Source organism: Aythya marila (assembly GCF_965140915.1).
Source record: "Aythya marila genome assembly, chromosome: 4".
Taxonomy (NCBI): Eukaryota; Metazoa; Chordata; class Aves; order Anseriformes; family Anatidae; genus Aythya; species Aythya marila.
The window spans coordinates 54090682-54110412 of NC_139045.1; the positions used below are offsets into that span (position 1 = coordinate 54090682).

A 19731-nucleotide genomic window follows, 5' to 3' on the forward strand; every position below is an offset into this window, starting at 1 on the left:
ATGTTATATGACCCAGGAACTGTTTTTCTTTGAATTGATGCTGCTGCTCATTTCTCCTGTATTCATGGTTCTGAGCAAGTTGATGTGGTCACAGCAATATCCTGTGTGGTTTTGTCATAACAGAGTGTGGTCAACTGAAGTGAGAGCAAGCTGGAGAGTGGAAGGTGTAATCTCAGAATTCTTTTCAAATATACAGTATGTGCAGGACTTCTTTCAAAGTTTTTCCTGGTTTTGGCAGGAGAACTCTGATGCTCTAACATGTACTTTATGGTAAAGCAAAACTGCTGGTGATATTCAAAACTTGTGTTTAAAAACATCTTAGGATCCTATTTGTGATTTAGTAAAGTCTTGCCTTTTCATATGGAGAAATTTATTTTGTTGCATTATGCTGCATGTAAGCATAACAAAGAATGAAATTTGCTGCCAAACAGGGCAATCACTGTTGTTTGTGAACTAGGTCATGTTTTATCTGTTGTGGAAGGAAAGCCAAAACAGTGCAGGACTATGTTTTCCAGGATCTTTCAGTCTGGTTCAGAAACACACCTGGTAAGGTAGGGCTCCATTGGGCTGTATTTGAAAATAAACATTTTCATCAAAGCAGATGTTCTCAACAAAACTTTCTTTTTTTCCTGACTAGAAAATTGTTTAATCAGAGAATTTTTAGCAGCCCTATAAGTAGATTAGACCACCTGGTAACAGAAGAAATATCTTCAAGGTTCTTGGGTGTGTTTTTGTTGTTGTTTCTCTGTTTTCTTAAATCGCCTAATTTCTTGTCTGCACTGTTTCAAAGAGTAGGCATTTCTCGCATGTGGAACAGACGCTGCTGTAGAAATAAGATTGAGAAATTACAGTGGTTTAAACGGTATTTGAAAATACATATGCCTTGGGGAGAACAAAGCTTTAAAAAGGATGATTAAATAACAAAACCAAAACTGTACTCAGCTTAAAAGGAGACTGAAAATTTTCAAAGCAGGTAGAATAAAGCAGCTGTGACTTAAAGCAGTCTGAATTATTCTCTTACAGTACCAAATACAACCAGTAGATGCCTGCAAACACCGTAATATAATTATATCTGAACACTTTTAGAAGTAGAATCTGTAATGTTTGTTTTTCCATTGAGAGTTTATGCAATATCCAACCTTCTTTAACAAATAGCTGCGTTCAAGTCTGTCTTCAAACAAGTATAGCCATAATGAAAATACATGCGCAACACAGATAATTCTGAGTGATGGAGTAGCTCTTGGGTAACATGTTCACTGTTTTCGTATCTTTTACTAAACTGCAGTTGTTCAAGCAGTATTCATTGATGAATATTAGTGTGTAGAAGCAAAACAACAGAAGTGTGAATTTGATGAAAATCTGTGTTATACTAAACTCGGTAAACAGAAAATGTATATTGTGTGTCTCCTCCATACTTAGCATTCACAGTGTTTCCTCTATTATAATAATTTATGCTTCAAGAGGAAAGTTATTACAATACAAATTTTTTATGGGGAGCTGCCTCTTGGAATTTTACTGCATGTGGATTGTAAATCTTAGCAATATATCTGAATTATTGTGGTCAAAAAAATCACAATTGATCAAAGCATACTGGGGACAGGAGGAACAGTGTCAACTCTGTAATCCAGGAATTGTGCAGATGTATTTCCAAAGCATTGCATGTCTGCTTGCGCTTTCTTGCCCTTACCCATTGCCCTGTAACATTTAGGCTGATTAGGTTAAAAGACGACCAGAGGACTTGGAGAAAGTTCTGGTAGCAATTCACTTTTCCTATGTTGCTGTTTTAAGTTTAGTTGTCCTGATTCCAAGTTGCAAATTAGGAAACTTTGGGAAAATTTGCTCTGATGTCAAATTATATTTTTAAGGTATCGCTTTCCTCCTCTCTCATTTAGGAAAAAAGTATCCACCTGATCCAAGCTAGAGGTTCCTCACGAGTAATGTTAGTAATGACAAGGCAATGGACTTTTGCATGTTGTTGTCCCTCCTTCAGTGCAAAGATAAAATCAGTGCTTAATAAATAATAAAATAAAATAATAAATAAAAATAATAAAATAATAAAATCTTATTTGCTAAACACTGAATGAATAGGGGAAGGAACATATAAATTCTCTGGAATTTTCTACCTAGAGAAAGCACTTTTTTTTTTTTTTTTCCCCTCCTTGCCCGATTTTGTTTTACAGTTTAGAGTGTGTATGTATAAGGATCTGTGAGATACTCAATGCAATTTACTTTCGCATAAAACTGTAAATTTAAGACAAAAAAAAATTGTATTTTGCTATAGCAGAGTCATGAGATGACTTGTTAAGTTATATCTCTCACATGCATTATATCTCACCATGGAATTTTACTTAATTTTAGAAGGCTGTAAGTGTGCATAGACACGTAACAATGAAGTGGGCTATGTGTGGGTTGTGAAGTGGTTTACTAATTGATGCAATTTTGTTAATAATAAATGGTGAACTTCTAGGAGCACAGCACAGTTTAGGATATGAACATCCAAAACATCATGGTGCGTAATACTACCTGGGAGACATTTAATGTTCCGTGAAAGTTATTAACTATTTCTATTGTGTTTTTATTATAGGAAGTGTTCTCAAAGGGAATAATACTGCTCTCTGCTATAGCAACAGTAAGAGTTCATGGAGAGAATAAATTTGAAGTTGTTACATCCCATAGGACTTTCGTCTTTCGAGTAGATAAAGAAGGTATGTAGAAAACATGTAATTCTAATGATTGCTAGAAAGCTATGTTGTCACTGCTGATAAATTCTGTTTGTGAAATATAACTCATTGTGAGAAATAGTTTTGGAATCCAGCTGTTCTGGGCTCATGAAGTGAAACTAGAAATAACTATATGCTTTGCAATAAGAGCTGAAATACACTTTAAAAATATCAAAATGAGAATACTGTTTTCCAGCTCTTCATTCTCCCTCATTCTTTCCAAAGATGGATTTTTCTGGGGATTCCTCAGGTCTCACTAGCAGCTTTTATAGTCTTTGTGCTCTCAGCCATCTGTTCCGAGTCACTACTTGATATAAAATTGATGAAGAGCAACAATGAAGTTGATGGCTTGGATGTGATGATGTGATCAGAGAAAATCTGGATTTTTCTGTGTGTCTTTATTTATTGCCTTATACAGTATTTTCAGCCACATACTGATAGAGAATACAAATGTGAAAGGGAAGTTAGAATACCTTCTACTCTAATGCTTTATCAACCTACTGCTGTAATATGTAGAATCAATATCAGTGCATGTATGACTTATTTATGGAAACAATTAAATAAAATGGAATACGTAGAAAAAAGGATATGCAATATGTATTTACAGCAGTACATGCCAGACCCATTATAGCTAAGGGTCTCTAAGCATTTCCATTATCAAATCCCATTTTTATGGGTTATAGCTTGGTTGTAAACATTCGCTGCAGGCTGTAACAGGAGTGCAACATCAGTGAACAAATCCTTCTTATCAGGTCTGGCTCAAATTATTTCAGGCATTTTTATGCTCTTAGCTGAGTTAAAAAAGTAGGTCTACTTTTATTATTTTTGCCTTTCTCTTCCAGATTTTTTTTTATTATTTTTACTAATTGGAGCACAACCACCTTAGTGCAGTATTTTTTGTGTGGCCATAGTTTGCTTTATGGATGTTGCATTTGAATACTGTAAAGACATTAACAATTTACACTGATATATAAAATATATTCAGAGCAACTGCTTGAAAATGGAATTGTAATTGAATGTATACAACTGTACAACTGTCTTTGGACCTAGTGGCCTGTCTGTAAAGCTGTTCACTTAAGGTTAGAAATGAGTGTTGTACAAATAGTTCAGTCCTTACTGTGTTTAGAGCTGGATGATATGTTCATAATAAATTATGTGAATAACCCTGCTTGCTTTTGGGTATGTGCAGAGACTGTTACTTGATGCTATTCCTTCTGTGGATTTGTGGTTGGAAATTGTTCTGGGACTATTCCAAGAGTACTCAACTTCTTTAAAAATACTTTGAAATGGAGACCTTTATACATATTTCATCCCGTGGACCTTGTATATTAACTATCCTTTATTTCTGATGGAGTATAAAAACATGGAATACTGTCATTGACTTTGGTGATTTGCGTCCCTTGGTACGAGTGCCAGTCCACAATCTGTGACATTATAGTGCTAATTTTATTGGCTTTAAGTGTGCTGATTAGTTATTTGTTTGGTATATTGAAAACACAGTATTTTTGTTTTGATCTCAATATATAGAGGGAAAACTCCGTATGTAGTGCTTTAGGAAGTTTAGGAGCATTTGGGGGCAAAAAAAAAATTAAATATGTAGCAGTACTGAATTAGAGCATCATCTGCTCAGATGTGTTATTTTAATTGGAGTCAAATGCTATTAAAAAAAAAAAAAAAAAAACAATGAACTTTTAGCATAACGTGATATTATACTATACTTAAATACTTTTAAGTATTTAAAGGTGACCTTTTAAGTATTTTAAGGTGACCTTTTAAAACTACTTTTAAAGACTTTACAACACTTAAAAAACAAACAAACAAAAAAAAAACCCCTTGTACTTCTAAGAGGAGCACTTAGATTACCTACCCTGTGCTGGTGTGTCCAACTGCTGTTTTCCTCTTCAGACTGTTTTCTGGTGCCTTTCACGTGTGACGCTTATGAAGTGAGCATGTTATTGTTTCAATGGTCCTCTTTGCAGTGTTGGGCACTGATTGTTTCTACTTGAAAGATGCTGTGAACAGTATATACAGAACTTCTCCCCAGCCCCCCACATATTTCATGACCTGAATCTTTCAGAGCAGAGTTGAAATATTCATGATATTTCAATCCCATAGGGCAAGTCTAATTCATTCAATGTATTCAGCGTTAAAGTATATTGATCGTAGTCTGGTGAAACATCTGAACATAGTGTATGAGACTGAGTGGAGCTTTATTACTTCACCTGCTTGTGTTCATGTATTTGTAAGATGCTAAATTAATAATGCATACAGAAGATATTCTAACATGCATTTTCTTGACTACTCAGCTCCCGTGATAATATCAAGCTTAACCACTACACCTTAATGGAATAGACTGTGAATTGCCAAATGTTGTTGCATAAAAGCATGGCCAAACAGAATAGCATTGGGGGTGGCTTCCGTGTTCAGCGAGAGATTTTTCTAGGCTCGCTGGTTTTTGCTTACATAATTTCTGTAGTTCTTTCCTGTTGATTGGGCTTCCAGAAGGTGAGCATGCCACCTGTATGTCACCTCAGTCACCATATGCCACCTCAGTCTTTAAGCTGTCCGAAATTAAGCATCTCAGAACTAGTAGACATGACTTCAAAAATCTTGATCATTGCTTTGCATAAGTTCAAATTTGTGTTGGTTTGTTGGGAGTTGAGTGGATATCTTTGCTAACATCTCCACTGATATGGGCTCCTGGGTTGTGTTTTTTTTTTTTGTCTCTTTATTTTTTTTTCCCTTCCCTCTCCACCTCTTCAAGGTGTATGTTCTCTCTGATGTGCTGTAGCTGTACCAGCAATCAGCAAAGCATAGTAGGAAGAACAGAAAAACAAATGTGGTAGAGAATGGAGCTGCTGCTTAACCTATAACCTATCTTTGTCTGTTTTTTTTTTTTCTTCTTTAGAAGAAAGGAATGACTGGGTTAATACAATACTCAATGCCTTGAAGTCTCAGTCTGATAATCACTCTCAGTCTCGAACATCTGTTGCCCCTGAGAAAAGTGGATATCTTGAACTGAAAGGATACAAAGCCAAAATCTTTGTTCTACTTCAGGGGAATACTGTGTGGATCTGCAAAAATGAGCAGGTAAATTTTTCATATGCTTTTTGTGAATGAATGCTTATAAAAATGATTTAACTAGTGTTAGAAATTGATGGCTTTTTGTGAATAGGTGCATTTCAATATAAATGCATACCTCTTTTTATGTAGTGCTTTATTGCTGCAATTCTCTGAAGGTTTCAAAAAGCAGGAGAAGGATCATTATGTCTGTTGTACAATGGAAACAACCGAATATGTAGTGAGGTGAAGTGAAAAGCCCTGAGTGTCACAACAGGTTAGGGGCAGGGCTGGGATTAATTCACTCTTAAAAGTATGTGTCATAAGTACTCTACTAATTCAGGAGGCTTGTTCTGTGCACTGGTTTTGCTGTCCTCCTATAATACAGTGCTCTAGAAACTGTTACATGGAAGTACACTGTGGTATATAAGTGATACTTCAGCTAACTGTTCAAAACTGATGTTCTGTGTGTTTTTAAGAACCTAAATTGACCCGTTTCTCTTGTGCACTGTAATATTTTAAATGAACCCAATGTTTTAAATAAAACAAAAACACATAGGATGTAGCTGTGTCATTCCAGCTCCCAAATCTAGGTGTTGTGTTGTTGTTTTGGTTTGGACACGAGTATATTCTGATGTAATGCAGTTAACGGTGGAACTCTCTAGGATGCTGTAGATATAGGGGATAATTGGACTCAATGAGTGGCTGTGCAAACTAGTAGAACAAAAATCTTTTGCAGGAGGTTGAGTGAAAGGTATTTCCATGTAAGGAAATCAAGGACCCTCAGATTGCTGGAACTTGAGGGGGGCAGGGAGTGTTTGGGGGAAGTGTTGTTACGTGCCTTGTTCTTGTGTTCTCTCAAATTTGTGTACAGGCAAACTCTTGTTTGAAATGTGAATGGGTTCTCAGTAACTTGTCATGTTGTTGCTGATCTCACTTCCTAACCTGTTTCTCTTTTCTATGTGAAATTATGTAGATACATCTGTAAGAGAGAGCACATAATGTTCAGCGTTAGATCTTACTATTTTTCCCTAGGAAATTTCCAGTGGCAGGAAATTTGAGACTGAGAAATATTTTTATTTATTTTTTTATTTCTACTTATTTTTCTCCTGAGGAAATTGTATGTATCATGTGCATTCTTTGTGGTCAGTCAACAACCAACTGATTGAAAAATATGGTGCAATTTATGGTTTTTTATTTTCCTGTAGCTATAAGGAAACTCTAAAAGAATAATTTAGACAAATAATATTTTATCAAATGTGCATGGGCTACACCTCATTGAATTTAAGCCTGCAAGTTGTGTTTGGCTGGAGAGGAACTATGGAGAACTCTAGGAGAGGAACTCTATGGAGAGGAAATGGTCTTCATAGCTGAGCACAGCTATACCTAAATCCTATCTTGATTATTGTAATGGGTAGGTGATCTACTGGTTAGTTTATTTCTGTAAAGTCCAGAGCCAGAGGTCTTTAAGGAGGAAAAAACACAAAACAACTTTCCAGGTAATTTGTCACTGAGAATCCATGCATTTTCATCCATGAGATTCCTCTGCAGATTTTTGTTGTAATGAGCCACTTCGATCTTCAGAATCAACACTGCTTTCAGTTTATGTCCCTGAATGATTTTGAGTGCTCCCATATGGATATTCTGATCTTGACTGCTGGACAAACTTTAGTGGAGGAATATAGACTTAGTGGAGGAGTTTCTCTTCAGTCATGGTAGGTCATTTGCAACTAGCAGTGCCCGCTGATTTTTTTTCTTCCTTCTTTCTTTCTCTGCCTGCTTATAAGGAGAGTATCTTTCATGTCTTAAATAGTCCCTTGATCTTTCTCTGTTGGCATAGGGCATTCCCAGATCTGCTCACTTTGCTTGATCTATTTTTTTGTGTGCATTGATAGAAAACTGTTCTAGAGCCATTCACTATCAAAGGGTTCTTGTTTGCTCTGTTATTGCCTTTCAGGATGCAGATTATGACTAGTTAAAACAATCTAATACTGTTCTCCTTATCAATTTTTTCTCATATGTTTTTAATTATTATTTTTGTGTGTGCATGTGTTCAATCAATTGCTTGTGAGGCTGTATGGTGAGTTATATCAGCTGTGCCCTTTCAACATCATTGACTTAGATTTGCTTTAGCTGATCACGAAAGCACACCCTTACACAGCCTTTCTGCAAGATGTTTATTCTCTTCTGCTATATGGATGCTCTGCAGAGATCACTGACTGCAGTGCAGCAGAAGGCGAAGTAAAATCAAGCCCTGAAACAGGATGAAGCTTATACATGCTGTCAGCCTGTCAGTTCCTTCTGCTTGAATGAAAATTATGAAAAATGGTGCAAAACCAGCTTATCTCCAAAGCTTGTTTACTTAAAACCAAAAATATCAACTGGTCCTAAGAGGTTTCTTGTTAGATCCTCCGTTTGAACAAATGTCTCTTTCTTTATGGGTCTTGTGCCTATTTGGAAATCAAGAGAAATAGCTTCTTCCTTTAAGTTTTCATAGAATGTGATTCTTCTCTCAATGCCTCTTGTGTTTTGTTTTCAAGTTGAAAACTGAATTATTTTCACTGTTTCATTGAAGAAAAGCCCAGTAACGCAGAGCTAATCCAGCAGAGGGCAATGGTGTTCTAAAAATCATTTGGGGTCTCAAGTTTGTGCTTCAGCCGGTAATTACCAGGCAAATACGTCCAGGGAAGTCCTCGAATCCTGCTCATATTGGAATTCACATCCATACTAGAACTACACCCAAAGAGACTTAGAGGGGTTTATTATAACTCTAGTGCTAAAAGACACCTATTTAGACTTCTTACAATGTTGAAATGAAATCGGATCAGGCTGATTTATTGATTTCTATTAAACTTGATGGAGGAGAGTCCACTGGTACTTTAAAAGATTTTTTCTTCATTGTTAAAAGCGAAGAAGATCCTAAGCCAAATGCCAAATCCTAGCATAACCAACATGAACTTTGTGAAGTTCAGATTGAGATCAGAACATCATGTCTCAGGCCCATTTCTAGTTAAAAAGTGATTGGTTTAGCCTGTGCTTCTGGCAGTGATATAGTGCTGGGAAGAAACCATCAATTTCTTTGACTCTCTATGTACTGTGAATTTCTTAAACTTCCTCTCTGGAGCAGAAGTGAAAAATAGATCGTACAGAATCAATTTGTTCAACCTGCAACTTGCTGAAATTCCCATTTCTATTTCAAAATCATTCGTGCTTAAATAAAAACATGTCATCTGATCTTTCATGACAGCTCAAACATTGGCTTGAAATGTCAGGCTGCTGTGATGGTTCCAGTGATAACCTCCCCTTAGTGACCATCAGAAGGGCTGTGATGTGCTTTCCTGGTCTGCCAGAAAATACACTCTTCGTTGGGGTGTATTCAAGTTTCACTGGTAAAGCAAAAGTAAGGGAAGGGCGTACATGTCACAGTGTTTGCACGAGAATTTGGCTTTGATAAAGAGAACTTGGGATCCTCTTTGTTACTGCCTTCAGTGGTTCCAAAATAGATGCATTTTCTGGGTATTTGAGGAAACTTTGCCAAATATAAAGATGAGGAAATAGTATGTATGGCTGCGTGCCATGATTATTTACAACTTTTTCCCTGCATGCACTCCAAGTTAGAGCTTGAATAGTGATGAGTATTTTGTTATATATGTGAAATACTATCCATTTCTCATCAAAAACCTCTTGTTGCATTTTGGCTCAGTGCTCTTATTGATTTCAGAAGGTTTTTGGTTTTGTTGAAAATTGAAATGATTTGCTCTGTGACAGATGGGAATGTTTATGCATGCTGAATGAACCACTAAGATAGTACCTAATAATTTTCATTTCCTCTCTAATGCTAATGGTGCATTTAAAGTAAAACTGGACAACATCAAACAATGTACTACAGGAAATGATATTAATCAGGCAGAAGATGGCAAAGGGTACTATTATGGGGGGAGCTGAAAAGGAAGACAGGTAGAACAAGAAGTCAGTGTTGATGATCAGGCTTGACCGTCTGAAGGAGGGGGAGTAAAGTAAAAGTGGAAGGGATGCGTGCATGTGTTTGTTGTATTTAGATTCTTCATTGTGTTACTGAGATAATTTGTGAATACTGAATGAGTCCAAGGTGATGGCAGCAGCAGTATGAAAGGAATTGAATGTAAGTTGAGTAGAAAGCAAAATAATTGCTTAAAGACTCTGAGAGCTAATGAAGAGCCCTGAGCAGTAGCTTAAGTGCCAGCTGAGATTAGTGGATGCTACTTAAAACTTGAAAGCTGTTGTGAAGTTAGTGTGTAACAGAAGCTACTGACGGTTTTGGAAAGGAAGCTAGAGAAAGAGGTAGGGGATTAAAAAGAAGAAACTAGAGGAGGAAGGGGAAGACCTTTTAAATAGTTGATGGGCTGTGTGAGGGGAGAAGAAGAGGAGAAGTGCTTGATGTGCACTGGGATGGGGCGGTGAGTGGAATGTTGAATTACTGTGAGTGGTGGAAAAAAAAATGAGAGAAAAAGAATAATCCATCCCGCCCCACCTGGAGAACAAACACCTGTAGTTTTGGAGGTTGTTTTTTTTGTGTGGTGGTAAGCTGTTATTGGTAATGATAACTGGGAAGCTCTCTAAAGAAAGTTGCCTGCTTGATTGCTGATAGATTCTATGTTTAAAAGTGTTTACAAACATATGAATGAACCTGGTATGGAATGCCTTAAATACATGGAGGTGATGGAAAAATATATAACCATTTGCCCTCCTTTGTCCTTCTTTAATTTGTTCAGGCTTCCCTCTTTACAGATTTGTACAATTTTGAAGTAGCAAGATGTTAAAATGTACATATAAAAATTCAAGGATATATATTGGAGGGGAGGAGATTAATGTGAACAAGTGTTTTGTGTCCATTTCTTATATTTGATCTTAAATGATCCAACCTTTTTTTTAGATACAGTTGTTTGCATCACGCTCTAGCAGGGATGATAGATTAAAGTTGTATTCCTAATTTTCCAGCAGTTTCTTGGCTTGCAGTTCACTCCAGTTTTCCGCACTTGAAAACATGTCAAAGATCAATTGCTGTGCATAACATCAGAAATAACGAAACAGGAAATAACTTGAATTCTGTAAGAAAGCTTCTTAGAAAGCTTTTTTTTTTTTTTTTTTTTTTTGCTTGTGTGTAGTATTGCAGTATGAAGTGAAAGAATGATTACAGGAATTACATGTATGTAGGTTTTGTTGTTTTTCTGACTATTCCTACTTCAGATTTCAACTAATTGTATCCTGCTTCAAAAACAAAGCAAATCCCTAAAAAATGAGTTTAAAATAATACGCTTTTAATGCGATTGAATCAGAGAAAAACAATCTGACAGTGACCAGCCCATCTATACAGGGAAGATCTACATTTTACATTCATACAATAATTTTCTGGGGTGTTGTCATAGGTTGTTAAAGATATTAAAGAACATGAAGGGCAGAATATTACTCAATGAACATTTAAGAGTTAATGTTGAGCTCTTCTGTATGCAGCTTAATTAAAACTTGCCTATGTGAGTGTTTTTTGCCGTGTTTGTTTTTATGCTATTAAGATATCGCTGAGCTGTAAATACACCTAAAGCAATCGTGAAGTGTGGTAGAAAGCCTAATGCTTCCACAGTGATGAAAAGCTTCATAATTAATTTGATTTCAGGTGGAGGGTAGGGAAGGAGGAAGGGAAATGACAAACTTATCTTCTCAGTAATGCTCAGTTGAGCTTTCTGGAAGACTAATACACCTAGCTACCTTGATCATGTAAATACTAGCACTGAAGAAAATTATGATTTAAATATTATGAAGAAGAAGGATTTCACAGTGTGGCGTAGCACATATGTGAACAATTGAAGAAGGTTTTAGGTCTTCTTGTAATAAGAAAACTATTAATGCAGACTTGCAAAACCTATTTTCCTCTGAGTACTGGAATTAACTGAGAACATTATCCATCACTATAGAAGTTACTTGCATTTAAAAGCTACTAGCTCAGCTTCAAATTTCATGGTAAAATAATCTACTGGATCAAAAGCCCTTGATATTAGAAGCAGAATGCTATTATGTGTGCTTTCGTTTATAATGGTAGACCAGGTTAATGTTTTTTAATAATTAATTTAAATCATACAAACCATTTGTTTGGTGAACCTGAAAGATTGCATAACCAGTGTGTGCACATACAAATATATATATATTTATATATATATACATGGAGTGATTTCTTTTTTCATGTGTGTAACAATGTTAGAGATCAGTGAAATTGAAGAAGAAAAAAGGAAAAGTATCTTTAGAAGTGTGTCTCGTTTTCAATAGCTCAAGATCCTGTGGAATTAAATACAGATAGAATGTTATTTTACACCTGGTTGATTCCTGTTTAATTGTAAACAGTCAGATAATAGGAGACCTGCTGAAGAACTTCTTGATAGCTTTGGTTTACTTTTACTTCTTCAAATGAAGGGCAATGCAAAATACAATTTTCTTATCAATCTGTGGTTTTATGTTCATCTTTTGCTGGAGTTCTGTCTTCCTAATCTTATACACAGCTCAATCTTCTAAGATATCTTCTAACATATCTTCTGATTTGTTCTGTTTAATCGCAGAGGTTGAGTTTTCTGGACTGAAATAATTGAGATTTCTGACCAGCAGTCTCTGTAATGAAGTTTCAAGGATTGTCATTTTATGGTTAAGAACTTTCTTGCTCGTCTCTTTAAAAGTTCATACTTGTTCAGCAAGGACAAAGGAAAGGGAAAAACAGAATTTGACAAAGAATAGTATAAGTAGATGAAAAAATGTTGGTCATTCCTGATTTTGGGGTGGTCCTGTATGGAGCCGGGAGTTGGACTTGGTGATCCTCATGGGTTCCTTCCAATTTGTGGTTACTTCAATGCAATTGCCGTATCTGGGAAAGGAGTAACTTTAGACATATCAGTGGTTAACGTGGATTACTGTTTTTCCCCAGCCTGTATCCTTTATTTCAGGTATTAAACTATTTAGTATAGCTGAAATATTAATAATTATGTAAAGTTACAAAGCTGTCATAAAAATGAAGTGCAGGCAATTTCTGAGGCAGCGTAGACAACACATCCTCACTGAAGCATTCATTCAACAAATGTAAAGATAGGCACGGGCATATGTTATGGTAGTGTATGTGAGTCCATTACCTAATTAAGTAATATGCTTTTACAATTTTACAATTTCTAAACTACGTCTTGCATCTTTTGTTATAGACTTGGCATTTTTGAAGACTGTTGCAACTTAATTAACTAAGTTCAGTTTATGAATCTTCTCTGAGATTAACTTTTGTTGTTTTGCTATATAATCAAGGGCTAAGTTGTATAAATATCCTCCTATGAACGTTAAACTACTTGTTTGCCCAATCTGCAGGGGGAAGCAATATTCTTAAAGGTTTGCCTAATCTGTGTTGAGTATGATCAGATGAACACTGACAGTCACCTGATGATGATTAAAGTGTTCTCCTCGGTAGCAATATGAAAGCAAATGGATTAGAATGCACCAGCAGGAGACCAGAGAGTATGCCTCTAATTCAGTAATGTGCCTTGTAACTGGCACTGTCATGTCCAGAACCCCAAGCTCTTAAAAGCAGGTGATCGATCGTAATGTGTTTAGCTTGCCGGAGCTGGACAGGCATACAAAGCTCAGTGTTCATGGAGAAAGCTGTTCTGACATCTGTGGATTTCTGTTTCTTCATGGTAACTTTTAAGATTGGGTGGTCCTACTCTAACCTCTGTTGGAATTAATTCAGAGTAAGGATCACTGGAGCCTGAGATGCCCAGAATTTTTAGTTCCTCCCCTCTTTTTCCCTTTCTACTCCTTCACTCCCCATGTTTTTTTTTTGTTTTTTTTTTGTTTTTTTTTTTTTTTTTTGTTTTTTGTTTTTTGTTTTTTGTTTTTTTTTTGTTTTTGTTACAACCAACCAGTGGACAGTTGTTCCAAACCTGCTGTCTTATGCACAACATGTACCGAAAATGTGAACAGTGTTATTCCTGGCAGTGGAGAGAGTGAGCAGGCTGAAATTACTGCTGGACTAAAAAAAAAAAAAAAAAAAATACCCTGAAAGGAAACAAATCACACTGTAATTTAGTTGTTTTTATAGAACAGGCTATCTACATTTTCATCAGCTATGAACAGCGGATGGTTTAAAATAAGCGTTATAAAGATGATCCTTAAAATACTGAGGAAATTTAATCTCTTTATAGCTGAAGTGACATTTCCATCTTCTGGATGAAATAAGTTGTTGCTTGTTACTTCTGATTTCTGTGTGGTTTTTTTTTTTTTTTTTTTGGAGCAGCATGACATTGTTTCAGATAATAAAGTTATTTTCTTTACTTCACTATCATATATCTACAAACTATTCTAAATAAATGCACCATCCTTACAGTAAGAGGAAGGAGATTTATGGTTTGCAGCATAGTAAGAATATGGGGAATACCCCAGTGTGCTTTTTCAGCAGTAATTTCTGTCCCCGGTTAATAAATCGCTAGGCCAACAAATTTGAACTTAATCAACTCAAACTGAATTATTGCCTCATGAAACACTTCAATGCCATTGTTATTAAATTAAGTTCTTCCTCTCAAATATTTTGCATGCAAAATAGTATCTTGTTAGAGATGGCGTGTTTTAAAAATTCAATCATTAGAATCAATAGATTATAGACATTTCTGGAAAATTAAAGTCAAAAGTGTTTTCAGTCTCAGCATGTGGGTCAGGCTATCCCCAGAGATTCACCAGAATTATTGATTGATATCTACTGCTATGAAAGACACTTTTGAAAAACATTTCATGCATTAAATTTTGACCTTTGTTATCTTCACTTGTGGCTGGAGGTTGCTGAAATAATTGGGAGTGAGGCGAACTGGGCAGTGATCGAGAAGGAAAAAGACTGAATAATGGGGAAGATATTCATTAGTGAATCAGAAAATAAGAGGTAGAAGTCTCACTTATTTTATTTAAGTTATGCCCACTGATTATAAGTATGTTTTGACTATTTCAAATGACTTTGATTTGCCTTTTGGGGACTGTAATCTACCTTTATTTTGTACCTCTGCATGAAGATAAACAGTTTATTGACTTTGTCAATCCCTTTTGGGATTACACTATTATCTAATATTAAACAGTATATTACAGCTTTCATTCATTTCTTTCTGTTTAAGGTGAGTTAGGCTGTCTTAAATATATATTACTGCCAGTGGGTTCAACTCCATTTTGATTATGGTAGAATTGATGTCTGCCTCTTGCATTTTCAACTTTTTTCAAATTGTGAAGGTTTCCAAACTCTTGCATCTAGGCAGAGAGGAGTCTATGTTTACTGTACTACGTTTGTTCCCATTTATACGTCTGTAGTCGGTAGACTGTGGCATGCAGCATTGTGTTACAGATATCTGAGTGAGGTTTGAAAAAGGGCTTGAAGCAGCGTGGCTGCATTACTGTAATTAATGTGGCTTTGTGTAGTGCTTCCTGTTCCTCACTCAGCCAGGCTGGCGCTTGTTGGAGAGGCTCTGCAGGATGCTATGTGATGATGAGAGGTGTGATGTTTTTTCCAGCCGAGGGCTGTAATTCTTTGCCATGGGGTCATAAAGAAGTTCAAAGGCAGATAAAATGACAGCAGTCAGCAACAGCAGCTCAGTTCCTGCAATCCAGGAATAATTGCAGCCCATTATTACAATTGACTCTCACTTCTCTCCCTGAAGGAACTGAGCAGCTGCCAGCTTACTGGGCTGCAAGGAAACTGATGAGCCAGGATATGGGGGTCATAACAAAAGTTGAAAAACTGATCAAGGCAAAATTCATTAGACCTCTGAGTAGCCATAAGAGAAGAGAAGGAAACAGTGCTGGCTGGTCATCACTGATTCCCTGAGTGGGAGATGGATTCTGATTTCCAGGTTGGTTTGTTTCACCTTGCACATCTTTTCTTAACAAGGAGAAGTGAGGGGGGGTGTTCTAGGATCTTTTGGCTTACTTTGTTTCCTACGGATAAACACAGCAGAGATACCTACATTTTTCTGGCTTATCTAGAAAGGGTTTATTTCACACTAAATAGATACATCAGCTGTCTCTCTGTGTTTTCTGTATGCTCTGTAATAATTCCTGTGTATTAGGAATTTACAGGTTTCTCACTTCTTTTTTTACAGCTAAAAACATATGATACATGACTTTCTTAGTCTTTTCTCATTGTTTACTGGCAATGTGCAGCACATAAAACTTAGAAGTCTGATTTGAGGATGATTGTAGGTATTTGCACTTGCTTAGAGTTAATGTATACAGTCAGCAGTTAGAAGTGAAATATGACTTCGTTGGTGTTCTCACCAGGAAATGCTAATGTGGGAGTAAAAGGGTTACATCTACACAAAGCTCAGAGGCTCTGCTTCTTCATCCTTCTTTTACTCGTGTGGGATGGCACATCAGAAATATGTTTCTTGATACATACTGGTGGAGCTGTACTGGAGTTGTACCACAGAGAAAAAAAAATGGAACTGTAGCTTCAAAACCAGATGTTATTTCATTGTAGTTCTGCATGATTCTGTGATGCTGTGGTTCAGGTCTTCTAATTCTGCAGGTCTTTCATCTGTAGACCTAAACTTCATTCTCCTACACTGCATGCAGGTGTATTTTGAAATTAATCTTAAGAGGTCTGTGCAGATTGTGTTCAATCTGCTTGTCCTTGTAAATGGAAAAGTTCAAGATCCATTTTCAGTGTATTCAGGACAGCTTAAAGAAAGCTGTCACTTGTCTCAGCATAGATACCTGGGGTGAATCTCCAAATTTCTGAATGTCAATTGGAGCTTTGCCATTAGTAGTGGGCTTGTTAGTGTTCGATTTCTGTGCAGTATTTTGTTTCATTCCTGAATTCTTGCTCGTCCTAGTTTCTTAAATGGTGTGGTCATACTGGGAAAAATATACCTCCCTCTGACATCAGTGTGTTTGCAGATTGCAGTTGCCCATCCTTGCTAATACAAAAGGACATTTCTTTTGGAAGATTTTGTTCTCAAAAATCATAAGGTGTTACAAGCCTCCCGACCTGTATGTACAACTGGTGCAAAATACTGCTGCTGTGTTTCTGAATATCCTGAAATGGAGCAATTTTATCATTCTAATTCTATTTCACTGCTTATAAGCTTATCTTTTTACAGTGTTATCTTGATCAAGCCTTTACAGTTTTGATACAACTTCTGTGTGAAGAGTCATACCTGCGTACCATTAGTTATGAGCCAGAACAGCTTTTTCCTAGCTGTGCTTTGCTGTGTACAAAGTGGGTTCAGTTTGCTGGTGTCTAGGTCAGGATGTTGCTGTTAGATATGCCTGTGAATCACTGCAGAGGATTTCAGTTTTTTGTCTGTTTCCATGAACAAATTGACACTGTAGGTGCTGCTCTCTGCTAATCTCTGATTTGTAAAGCATCTTCTGTTATCTGAACATAGTAATTTTTGTATGTATCAAAATATCTTCAGTGTTCTATTAAACATCTTTCAGAATCATGCCATAATAAAAAAGTAAATTTGTAAACTTGCAAAATGTGAAAGAAGTTTCTATTTGCTATGTTTCTCAGAGTATGCTAATGGTTTTAGAATATCAGTTCAAGCAGCGATCAACCCCCGTTCCCCCACCCTGAGAATGTGCACTGAGACAAACTTAACATTGCTCTTGGCAAGTTTGAATTTTTCAGTCTTAAAATTCAGATGAGCAAGTTTTATTTATTCCTTGTGTGAGATGGATGGCAGTGAGCTACCTAGGAAGTGAAAGGAGTGTAGGAAATGAGCAGCATCATTACGCTACAAGAGAGCCGCATAGCTGTAGGTTATTCTGGATCCTGCAAGACCTTCCTGTATGGTTCATCTTGTGTCAAGGAGAACCCACAGAAGATAAATGTAGAAATTGTAAACAGAGATAGTTTGTTATGTAATTTTTAGGGTTCTTTCTACCACCTAACTCTGTGTAGTACAGAATATAAGGGTTATTGGGAAGGACTATATTGTCTCTTTTCTATAACTTTTAATTTGCCATAGTATGTGCTGTAGTGTACATTTGCCCTATGCTTGAGTGTACAGTTTTTTTCTGATGGATATTAGCTTTTGCTTCTCATTAACAGAAAATAATTTCATTGCAAGGTTAGATTTACATGACTTTATATAACATGCTTCTAGCTCATAGTTTTTGAATTTTATAAGACTGAGATTCTTAAAGACTTAGGCTGTCATGTAAATCAAGATGCAGACATTTTGGTTCAGTGAGACTATGAATTCCAGACCTGGTCCTGAAGTGTGAAGGCAATGCAGATGTTTTAGTGCTTGATCATGGTGTTATTTTCAACTATATTTTAAAAATAAAACAAAACCAAAAACACTTTAATTCTTTGGGATTACTGTTTGAGTTGTGAGTCCCTTTGGTTAAATTGCATAGCTGTGATGGTTGTTCTTAACTTTAATAACCATTGGAAAGTCCAAAAAAAAAAATCCCTAGAAACATAGCTATGTTTTTTTTTTTTTATGTGAGCTCATAAAATCTATCATAAAATCTATTATATAAATCAAAACCCAGGCTTTTGGTTGTAGATAGCAGTGGGAAGCTTCTGCTCTAAACTGGCTTCTAGAAAATGTCTGTACCTCGGTGGTGTCCAAAGCATGTTCTTCAATTTATATATGCCTATGTGTCCACATTCAAAATATATTTCTTCTGATAAATAGGTATTCATTTATATTTTTCACAAGAACAAAACTTAGCTATTTTGGTTCAGTTATCTCAAAAGTACTTGAACTTCAAACTTCATGCAAATCTGAACTTTGATGGTTTTTAATGTATCCTTTCTGCTAGGGTGAATATGTTTTAAACAGATGAGAATTTACACCATCTGGCCAAAAGCTTTTGTGTGGGCTTATGCTTTCCTTAGCTTATTTTTTGTCTTAAACTGAAGATCATAATGTCACTTGTTAAAGTACAACTTTTCACTTCATGGCTGCGTGAGCAGCAGGTGTCTAAAATCTCCCTGGCTGGAAAAGGTATTGTTAGCTCAATCCAGAGCTCTCCATGCTTTATTAAAATGCTCCTAATAAGGCTTTTTTTGGTGTGTTGTCTTGCAATCTGCATCATCTCAAAGGGCCATTCAGTTTCATAGGATCAGAAATCTAAGCTGCCAGTTTTATTAACATCAGAAGGGAAATGCAGTAGTGATCCAGTTATGATAAAAATGAGGTAAGTTTGGAATTGAGAGTATTTCAAAAACAACAGACTTAGTTTTTATTTTGTGAAAATGCCCTTCATAGTTGAACTTTGGATGGCACTTTAGAAAGCATTGAAACTTTTTTGTTTTTGTTGCTGTTTGCTTTTGTTTAATTGTCCTTCATAAATATTTTGAATTTAAAAAATTATTTAGAGATGAGATTCCTTAGAAAAAAATATTTATGATTTTCTCTAAATGTTTTCTAAACTATAATTCTGCAGTTAAATTTTATTTAAAAAAAAACAGGAGTCAGCAAGTTTTTTTTTTTTTTTTTGAACAAACCAAACTTTTTTTTTATGTACAGTATATATAGTGTTATCACCTTTCTGTTTGCGATCAGTAAGTAAAAGCCTTGTGCTTGGTCAGTGATTTTTTTTATATGTTTTTACTGTTCAACATCACACATGTTTATCTCCATGAGTAAATTTGGAGGAAAGGAACCCAATTGCTTGGATACTTTCTTGGTTCATTAGGGGATTTTTTGCCGGGGTGGAGGTATCCTACTATTTTTCCTCTATTGTCCAGTCACTACTGTACAAAAAAAAAAAAAAAAAAATCTATGAAGAGGGTCATCAATTTTACACCCTTCCAAATTTTAAAATATCACAAAAGTGTTCAGAGTCTGTCCTTCCTCTAGGAGTTCAAGCAGTTTGTTAGCTGTTTGTCTGGGCTATGAATACATAACGAGATCTTAGGTGTGTGTGTGTGTGTGTAAAGCTTCACAACACAATTATA

At 36.0% G+C, this 19731-nt stretch overlaps 1 protein-coding gene across 4 annotated transcripts in view; it reads left to right on the plus strand.

Annotated features, from left to right (window-relative positions):
• The window catches only part of ARAP2 (ArfGAP with RhoGAP domain, ankyrin repeat and PH domain 2), a 126939-nt gene that overhangs the window by 28055 nt on the left and 79153 nt on the right, over nt 1–19731 (plus strand). For all 4 annotated transcript variants that reach the window (XR_014317470.1, XR_014317471.1, XM_082760165.1 and 1 more), the window contains exons 8-9: nt 2585–2705; nt 5629–5810. Coding sequence is in view for 2 of the 4 variants with exons in the window: in XM_082760165.1 (XP_082616291.1) it covers nt 2585–2705; nt 5629–5810 (303 nt within the window). In the remaining 2 variants the exon portion in view is untranslated. The remainder of the gene's footprint in view (nt 1–2584; nt 2706–5628; nt 5811–19731) is intronic.